The sequence below is a fragment of the Kryptolebias marmoratus genome, linkage group LG2 (genome assembly GCF_001649575.2).
Source record: "Kryptolebias marmoratus isolate JLee-2015 linkage group LG2, ASM164957v2, whole genome shotgun sequence".
NCBI lineage: Eukaryota > Metazoa > Chordata > Actinopteri > Cyprinodontiformes > Rivulidae > Kryptolebias > Kryptolebias marmoratus.
This window is the reverse complement of record NC_051431.1, coordinates 7,216,344-7,225,810: the sequence shown is the minus strand read 5'-3', so window position 1 is coordinate 7,225,810 and position 9,467 is coordinate 7,216,344. Positions and strand designations below refer to the sequence as shown.

Sequence of the window (9,467 nt, the reverse complement as noted above, 5' to 3'; positions counted from 1 at the left end):
GAGCTCACCTGGATTTTCTCCACGCTCCTCGCGCAGCCCACCACCTTCATCCCGAACCGGACCAGCTCTTTGGCGATGGCGGCTCCGATCCCGACCGAGGCCCCGGTCACCAGAGCCACCCTGCCCCTCCAGCGCTCCATCATTCACCGCCGAGACAGCCGGGACCCGAAGTACACCAACAAAACAAAACAAAACAATAAAAACAAAACAAACAAAATAAACCCTACGCGGGTCAACAACCCTAAACACAGCACGTACGTAGGGCGGTTACGTATTACGTCAATGTGCTGCGTTCAAGATCACTGCGAACTATTAGCTGACGCATGAAATGTTTAAAAAATTAGTTTTTTCGACTTTTAACATAATATTCCTCGGACTCCTGACTAATTGTAAACACTCTTAAACACATTTACCACAAGACGCCCATGAATCCACGGTACTGATACATTAAACTTTATTTTCAGTTATTTTAAACAATTCATTTAGCCATAGCTAATTAGCTTAGCTCAGTCTGGAAACATGTCACAATAAAAACAATAAATAAATAAATACTGTAGCCTATTTATGCAACTATTCCTGGCCAAATCAGTATTTAGACAGAATTTCTTTATCACTCTGAAAGGCGGGTGATAATGTAATTGTGTGTTTCTGCATGTATTAAATAATGTGTTAGCAAATTATTTCAATGAAACTCTCAGCCTCTACACATACAAAATATTTTGGGTTCATCTCGCTCATGTGTTGGTCTGAGAGCACGGAGAGAAAACGAGGGAGAGGATATGAATGCCCGTCAGTGTTTAAAGGGTATAAAAAAATAGTTTTTTATCAACTGAAAAAAAAAAAAGGATCCGCCATCCCAGACAATCTGACAAAGAATGATTAATCTTCTGGCAATGATATAATGTTCCGGTCATTTATGTGTGGGCAATGCTTTCACCACACACTGTTCAGACTTTATGGCAGCAGATGTTCACATATTTTATCCTCATTGTGCTCAGATTGACTGCATGTAGTTCCTGAACAAAAAAATACCAGTTAGTATTTTGAAACACTTGAATTTTAAGTCAGGTTTGCCATGTTTTGATGAAAACATGGGTATTTAAATATGCTGACTGTATTTATTGTGCAAAATGTAAACAAAAAAAAATGTTTAGCAAACTTTGATGTGCTGCTGAGTTCAGAAACGAGAAGAAAAGTTTCTCTATGTGCCGATAAATATGAGCTAGCTGATTTAAAACTCTGTATTGATTTAACATTCTTTTAGCATTTGTTCATTTTTAAACATATTTCGTTCCTTTATTTGTTTTGCACTGCTGTAGGTTTTAAAATTTGCCCACAACTGTCCAGATTGGTTACAAAATGGCCTTTTACAAAATAAATCAGTGTTTATTCTCGTAAAATAAGCCTTTTAACAGAAACAGCTCTGCACTGCAGGCCGAAGACACAAACACTCTATGCCGACGATGCTGCGCTGTTACAACGTTTTGCAGAACTGTCCAGATGAAAGAAGTCCTTTCTTGGAAAACGTGTTACACTAAAAGAGGTGAAGGGCCAAAATGCAGATGGTATAAATTACAAACCTTTTATACACACACTGAATCAAATTGGATGAACAAGAAAGCAGACAAGTCAAGTGAGAACCAGGGCTTTATGTACACTGAGGGAGTGATACGACATGAAGAACAGGTGTGGTATTCAGAGATTTAAATCATGTGTGACGAGGAGTCGGGAAGACAGATTGATCGAACAAAAGAACAAACTGTACAAATATAATAGAATGATGTAAGAAGGGTGTATACTCTTACCTCTGTTTTAGGCTTTTGTTAAAAGAGGCACCAGATCAAATTTAACGGTCAATACAAATTAAACTGTAACCTAAAGAAAACACTTAGATTACTCGATTTATTTCCCTTTATTATTTATCAGATCTCATTGACTGATAGATGGATTCTTTTGTTATGGGCAGCTTTCATCATATAAGAGATCAAATTAGTTCTTTGAGGATTTTATTACCAAATTAAAACCAGTCAAAATAAAACCACCAGGAGGGAAGACTCTGAGGTGCCTTACTGGATCGAGGCAGTCTTTCTGAGGGACTCCGAACGGAAGCAGGCTGATGATCAGCGGTCAGTGCTTCGTTCGAGGTCACCCGAGGTTGTGGCGATGGATTTGAGAAGCTGATGGAGTCAGAGAGCAATTCTTCACTTGGACTTACCTCTTAAAGTTACAAACGTTTCTTGTTAACTTTAACGCTTTTTTGTTTTTTTCTAATCCTGGACTTTACAAAACAAATCTTGACAAAACATTTTAAGCTTAGCTTAAACAAAATGCGGCGATGGCAGATGAAAGACGAGGGGGACGAAGACGAAGACGAAGACGAAGACGAAGACGAATGAGCTCTACTGAGCGAAGAGCCAAGGTCCCTCTCGTTTATCAAAAGTGACAAGATTTTAAATTATTGTCAGCCACTCGGGATTCTGACAAGGTCAGGAACTTGATCATTTGCACAGACGAAGGTTATCTTTTCCTGTTCAAAAGAGGTTCTGCCAACAGGATCACTGGGCTTCTTCTGTAATAGCAGCACGGTGGGTTAGTGGCTAGCTTTGTTGCTTCACAGCAAGAAGGGCCTGGATTCAAGCCCTGGGTTGGACCTGGGGCCTTTCTATGTGGAGTTTGCATGTTCTCCTCGTGTTTGCGTGGATTTTTCTCCCACAGTGTAAAAGCGTGCATGTTTAAGCTGCCTTCAGGCGCAGGCCTCCCTTAAAGGGGACCTATCATGCAAAATTCACTTTTTGCATGTTTTTGTACTTCAATTTGGATATCTACTGCTTCTAGAAAGAGTCCAAGAGCAAAAAAAAGACACACCCAGCCGTTTTTTAGCAATAAATAAATGTTTTCTGGTGTCTGCAAAACGATCTGTTTTTAAAAGCCTCGGGATTGTTGCGTCACAATCCCCGTTACCTAGCAACCAAAAGTGGAGCTCCACCCACTTCCTTACAAGAAGACCATCACCTAACTTGTTCATAGAAGCACAATAGGTCCACTTTAAAAAAAAGAGATTCATGATCTCAGTGGGATTTGACTGGTTAAATAAATAAATAATGAGGTTTGTTAAACCACTTGACTAATTTCTAATAATACTTAACCAAACCAGATGATAACATTCTCATACGGCGTGCAGAGTGTTTTATTCTAGGCACTAATTGTTGATATTTTTTTTGCATGAATGTTTTATTTTATGGTTGGAGAGCCGAAGGAAAATTTCCATCTCGGTGGACAATAAAGTTTTATCTTATCTTAATTTCTTATTAGATAAATGAACACATAAATCATTGACATTTATTTTCAACACATTTCAAAAGATTTCAAAATTAAAACAACAGATTTTTATCTCTGCATAAATCATATATTTTTTTAAATCTTTGAAGAAATGTAAGAACTGTCTGTCCTTTCTGATAAGATTATCTGAGCTTAAGAAAACAACTTCTCCTAAACAAAACCAAAGATTTATGACAAGATGGCTTTTTACACAGACCAGAGGCCATAAAAAGAAGGAGTTCCTTAATTTCACACAAAACAAAAAGTCAGGGGCTAAACCCAAATTAACCCAACAAAAATTCAAATATACCGAAGAAGTATCACTCCTTGAAGGAATGAATATCACTCTCTGCCTTTCTGAGTTTTACACCAAATAAACTCAGTCACGAACGATCTCAAGCAGCACTGCAAGACCTCACACGATCTGTTAGAGCTCGGAGTATGTGTTGGGGATGACTCTCAGCTACTACTGCGCCCAGTTTCAACTCAGTGTCTGTGAAATCGACGGAGTTGTAGTCAATTTTATGTTTGCTAAAACTGATTAACTGCGGCGGCCATAACGGTAGTCAGTTGTAGATGCTTTCTGAGTTTTATTAAAATGAAATGAAGGGTTTTTTAAATATATTTTGCTGAAAGAAAAACACAAACACGTACAATGTGACGACAATAGTAGCTGTAGTATCACAGATGGTGAACATCAACAAGAAGAAAAGCATTGCTGTACGTTTTTAAATACAGAACAGTGTTAGCGGTGCAGATAAATGGCTCACGAAACATGAAACAGAGAATATATTCACGGTGTTTTAAAAAACTCTTGACAGGCGAAAGCTGTCGCTAAACGCAATTTCATGACTCGTTTTCTCCTCACAAAAGCCTCCAAAGCCCAAGGAGGCTCCATTAAAGCCTGCTAACAGGATGATTTTACATTTAGAGGACATTTAAAAGTATCAACAAATGGTTAACATTGTACTCTGAAAGGTTCAAACAGTGGAACTGGAGGATGCGTGAAGAAATAGATAATCTATGGTCATTTACAGCAATGAATCCAAGCTCTGTGTGAGGCTAAAAATACGGAGCTAAGCTGCAGGACTGGACATGAAGAGAAAGCAACATAAATCTAACTCTGAAGGAGCCTCGTGTTCAAGGCAACATTTGGGCCTTTTTATCTGATATCGTTGCTGCAGCCATTTTTTTCATTTCGATCAGATTTCCTTTACGATGGATCAGTGGGCGTGCACATCATCCGAGCTGAACTGTGCCCCGAACACCATAAACCGCTCAGACTGACTGAAACACGTCCAAGCGAACATGAATCAGCCATATTTTACAACAAGTTGTCCTTTACTCACATTAAATATCTGTTCTGTATGCTGGGTGAGCTCCGTGTCCTGGCATCAAGTTTGTTAAGGACCCTCGTCTTCACCAGTGTCTTTTAGACATTGTTTTGTAACTGTTAGTTTTTAGCTGTTCAAAATGTCTGTGCAGGCCCTCCCCTTCTGATTGACATCTGTTTTGACCCTCTGGGTTGATCTATGGTCTCTCCAGAACCAATAATATCCACCAAGTGTCAAGACGAGAAACTCGCACCTTTATGGAGTCAACTCCGCCTGTTGGTTTGGGTTTTTATCACCTGAGAACAGAAACACACAGCAAAATAGCTGCTAAAGAACCTCAGTGACCGACAAGTGGAGAGGTTAGTGGAAAAAGGCCGACGGATCCTGGCAGATTCCGACCACCCGCTCCACGGCGTCCCGTCCGGACGCAGCTATCTGCTGCCAAGATGTCGGACTAACAGCAACCAGGCTCCTAAAAGAGCAGCTGCCATCTTTGTGCTTTCATTTTAGTATGTTTTCTTGTCACGTATCAATGTTTCTTGTGTCCGTACCTACAGACCGTGAAATAAGTTGCCCTTCGGGGGGAATAAAGACTCTTGAACTCAACCCATTAGGTGTCCACAAGTGTGTCCATGTGTCCCAAAACGCCCCACAATCACTCAGGTTAGAATGAACCTTTAATGGAACAGCTGACGACAGATGACAGGAGGTCAGAGGTCATGAAAAAGGAGGCGCTTCTTCATGCTACACATTTATCGCATCAATGAAACCATTTTCAGTTCTCTGAAGAGTTAGCTTCGGTTCAACCAGCTGAGCATCAGCTCTGAACATCTCACCTGAACATTTACTGCGACTGAAACGCAGACGCTGAGGTTTTTCTGGCACTTTTTTATTTTCTGTACAGATACAATCCCTGACCTCCTACAAACCAAACGTTCTTCCCGTTTTTTTAATTGCAGAAATGAAAAGCCACGGGTTTTATCTTTAAATCAGACTTTTATTTGTGATCGCAGTCGTTGATTTGATCGACGTGTTTTAATGAATCGCGTGGAAGAATTTGTCAGCGATGGAGTCCGAGCCTTCAGGCGGTGCAGCTCTACATCATCTGCTCCACGGGCCTCATCAGGACGTCTCCAACCTGGGAGAGAAGACACACCAGGGGGATTTCATTCGGGATAAACTGTTTATATGTCGGCAGCAGCACAGGAAGCTCCGGATGTTGTGAGATTTGTAAACAGAAGGTAAAAAAAGATTCAAAACCTGCACATGAGGAGGAGCACTCAGGACGTAGATGACAGCATTAGCAACGTCCACGGCTTCCAGAGGCTGTCAGACAGAAGACGAAATGCTCAGTTATCCTTTTAATTACTCTAATATAAAAGCATAAAACATACACCAATAAAATGTGTTTCACCTTTATTTGAGAGTACATCTCTTCAGCTTTCCCTGGGGTTTTGTTATAGAACCGCGGAGCGAACTCTGTCTCCACGACACCCGGAGAAATACACTGACAGACAGACAGACGGGGAGAAACAGTTTCAGTTTGTAAACGAGCAGAAATGATGTTTCACCGAACGGAGCCGAAGCCTCACCGTGGCTCGGATGTGAGTCTTCGCCTCGAGCAGCTCCTGCCTCAGGCCCTCGGTCAGTGCCGTCACGGCGAACTTGGTGGCCGTGTAGAAATGGATGTCGGCGCTGGGGTACACAAAGTGACCGCAGACGCTGCGACGGAAAAAGACGACAACCGGGTCAGAACACACGGCCACCTTTTATTAATTGAGTTTAAGGAGTTTCTGATGTTTCTATTTACAACCAAATATCTAAAGATTTGTGGAGCGTGATTGATTGGCGTGCTGTGGCGCTGACAGCTGCAGCAGACAGGGACGCTCTGCTGTCTTGTTTTGTCCTGTTTGGTTGAGAGTTTGGACTGCGTCTCCACGGCAACAATTGCTGCGGTTTTAGCAGCTGATTGATGGGACGGTGCATGTCGCCTCTGACCCTGCTGCTCTAAAGTGCGGGACAGTAACACTTTGTTCCACGATTGTAGTGCGTTTACTGTCTTCGCCTCGTGTTTGATTTATTTGTTTAGATTTACTGTTTTTCCTTTTCGGTTTGATTAGCTTGCTTTGCATGTTTTTGGTGTGGAATAACTGAATTGGCCGTACCTTGGGCCTTTTTTTTTTGGTCTTTAGGATCGAGTTGCAAGCCTGGAAGGTGTTTTTAACTGAATTGTTAATAAAACATTGTGTTTTTGGGAGAACTCAGTCTGTTGTTCAGGTGCATCTTTTTGAACCTATGGTGTTTGGATTTGTTTTAACAAATGTGACCCCCTCCTGGTCACATTTGGTCTATCAGAAGAAATTACTGGGATCAGTGTCGGTTCATGTTGTACCTGAAAGGATCTGTTTGGATATTTAACAGAGCCGACATTACATAAATCCCACTGACTGCTCTGAAGGAAGTCAGTATATCAGGAAGTGATAACATTTAGAACTGAAGAGAGGAAATCGACTCTTCAGCGTCTTCAGGTGGACCTTCACCTGTTCAGGTTGATGATGTGGCCGTCGTCCACGTTCCTTTCCTTCATGGACTGGTACGCCTCACGAGTGCAGACGCTCAGAGCCACGACGTTCACCTGCGGAAGCACAAACGGGGCAGATGAAAAAAAAAAACACCACCCGTGTCCGACGGGAAGCCAGAGCTGGACGGAAGGTCCCGGCGGGGTTCTCACATCCAGCATGTTCTTCCAGCCGCTGGTTCCGCCGCTCAGCAGAGGCTCGGGGTGAGCCAGGCCGGCGTTGTTGACGCACACGTCCACGCCTCGGTGCTGCGCTTTGATGGCGGCGAACATGGCCTCGATCTCCTCCACGCTGGTCAGGTCGCACCTGAAAGGAACCAACTCTCCGCTGTAGCCGGCAGCCCGACACTCTGCTGCCAGGTCCTGGAAACACACCGGGGTTTGAATTTACTGCAAATCAAACATGTGCAGTCGATAAATCCTTCACCAGGAGATGAACTTTGAGTTTATTTGAAAACAAACAAACAAAAATCTGAATCTTGACGACTGACAGAGCCGGATCAGCAACCAAATAAAAGGTGAAGAGGAAACCAGTCTGCAGGGATTTAATCTGATGATCTATTAGTCACCACTACTTATAGTTATAATTAATGTTTCAATGATTTAACCTGTATGATATTGTCTGAAATGATCCTTTATTCAGGTGTGGTGGGCAAACAACAGGATTTCCTGTTAGCAATCAGCAAACTTCAAGATTAGAGATTTAATTTACAACACATTCATGGCGGACGGACCTGAATAATATAACCAGGAAGCTTTGTTGGAAAACCACTAATCTGTGCAGTTATTGCAAAACTCTTGGAAAACTAATAACCTCTGCAGAGTTTAAAGAGGATTTCAGCTCCATGGCTGCGTTTCACGACCCGAGAAATGTTTTTCTTTTATTTCAAACTCACAAAGTTTCTCAGATTTTACTCGTAAAGAGCAACAGATAATGATGAGATAAGAATAAACATAAAGTAGTTCTTTCTCTGCTTTGAAGGATGAAATGTTCTTTTTCTGTTTTTTATGCTTGTAAACCAGTGTAGAAAAATCAAAAACCTGTTTGTAAAACCACCTCATGGAAAACTGGATTGTCCTGCATTTAAACCAAACTTACCGAAGCCATTTATTCCTCCTTATGAATAACGGCTGACAGATGAGCGTTAAAAGGCTTTTATTATTCACTTATAATCCTACACACCCATCCTGCCCATTCTATAACCCCAACAGCCTTAAACGCTACACAAACCGAGGCGTTGCTAAACATAAAGCCAAACTGGGTGGAACAAGAAACTTCATATTACAGACCGGTTACCACAGGTACTACCCCTATAAGTACCCTGTAAGTACCCCCATATATACTTTGTAAATACCCCATAAGTGTCCCTTACATGCCCCCATAGGTACCCTGTATGTACCCTTTAAAGTACTCTGTAAGCATTCTGTATATATCCTGTAAGTACCTCATATGTAGCCTTTTAAATACCATGTAACTACCTTCTAAGTACCTTTGTAATTACCTTGTATGTACCCCTTTAAGTAACCTGCCATTACCCCGGGAGTACTATGTAACTACCATGCAAGTTACGTTGAAATTACTCTGTAAGTTACCTTATAATTACCCTGTAAGTTACCTGGTAACTTACCTTATAATTACCCCGTAAGTTACCTTATAATGAGAAACCGGAGAAAACCCACATGAAACATAAAGACTGAGAGCTGAACCTGTGACCTTCTCGCTGTGAGGCAACGGCACAAACCACCGCTCCACGGTGCAGCTCCGATGATATTAGGTTCTCCTCAGAGAGCTGGCTGTCTTTATTATCATCTTTTACTTTGTGAGTTTGCATAGAAGTTTCTGACATGTGACAGTTTTCACTCCAAGGATCAGACTCAAATTTTCCACCCCAATAATTTTTAAATAAATATTTTAATTTTCTTACATTAACTAAGTATAATATCAATCAGTATTAAATATAAATATCATCTTAAAATTTAAATGATTAAATCTTAAATTATTACCCATTTGTCTGTTTCTCTTGTCATTAAATCCGCTGCATCCTTTTATCCTAATACAACCTGTGTCAGAATTAAAGTTTTGTTGGGAGCTCACCTGGATTTTCTCCACGCTCCTCGCGCAGCCCACCACCTTCATCCCGAACCGGACCAGCTCTTTGGCGATGGCGGCTCCGATCCCGACCGAGGCCCCGGTCACCAGAGCCACCCTGCCCCTCCAGCGCTCCATCATTCACCGC

At 41.6% G+C, this 9,467-nt stretch overlaps 2 protein-coding genes across 2 annotated transcripts in view; both read right to left on the bottom strand.

Annotated features, from left to right (window-relative positions):
- The window catches only part of LOC108235955 (dehydrogenase/reductase SDR family member 11-like), a 5,506-nt gene extending 5,366 nt beyond the window's left edge, over positions 1–140 (bottom strand). Inside the window, exon 1 of the mRNA XM_025005975.1 lies at positions 9–140. Within this exon, the coding sequence (XP_024861743.1) occupies positions 9–140 (132 nt within the window). The remainder of the gene's footprint in view (positions 1–8) is intronic.
- Positions 141–5,628: 5,488 nt separating this feature from the next.
- On the bottom strand, positions 5,629–9,461 carry LOC108236013 (dehydrogenase/reductase SDR family member 11-like). Its single transcript, XM_017416417.2, has 7 exons — positions 9,326–9,461; positions 7,384–7,593; positions 7,193–7,287; positions 6,245–6,374; positions 6,067–6,159; positions 5,913–5,978; positions 5,629–5,790 (listed from the first exon to the last, which is right to left on the bottom strand). Exons 1-7 carry the CDS (start codon positions 9,458–9,460, stop codon positions 5,749–5,751), a joined length of 771 nt encoding a protein of 256 aa, XP_017271906.1. The 5' UTR covers position 9,461; the 3' UTR covers positions 5,629–5,748.
- Between the last annotated feature and the right edge of the window lie 6 nt (positions 9,462–9,467).

Excerpts from the sequence above, each read along its gene's own strand:
- LOC108236013 (XM_017416417.2), bottom strand. The coding sequence starts at position 9,460 with ATGATGGAGCGCTGGAGGGGCAGGGTGGCTCTGGTGACCGGGGCCTCG. Across the intron at positions 7,288-7,383 it reads GCTGGAAGAACATGCTGGAT|GTGAACGTCGTGGCTCTGAG; the intron begins GTGAGAACCCCG and ends GTGCTTCCGCAG. Across the intron at positions 5,791-5,912 it reads GTGCTCCTCCTCATGTGCAG|GTTGGAGACGTCCTGATGAG; the intron begins GTTTTGAATCTT and ends CTTCTCTCCCAG.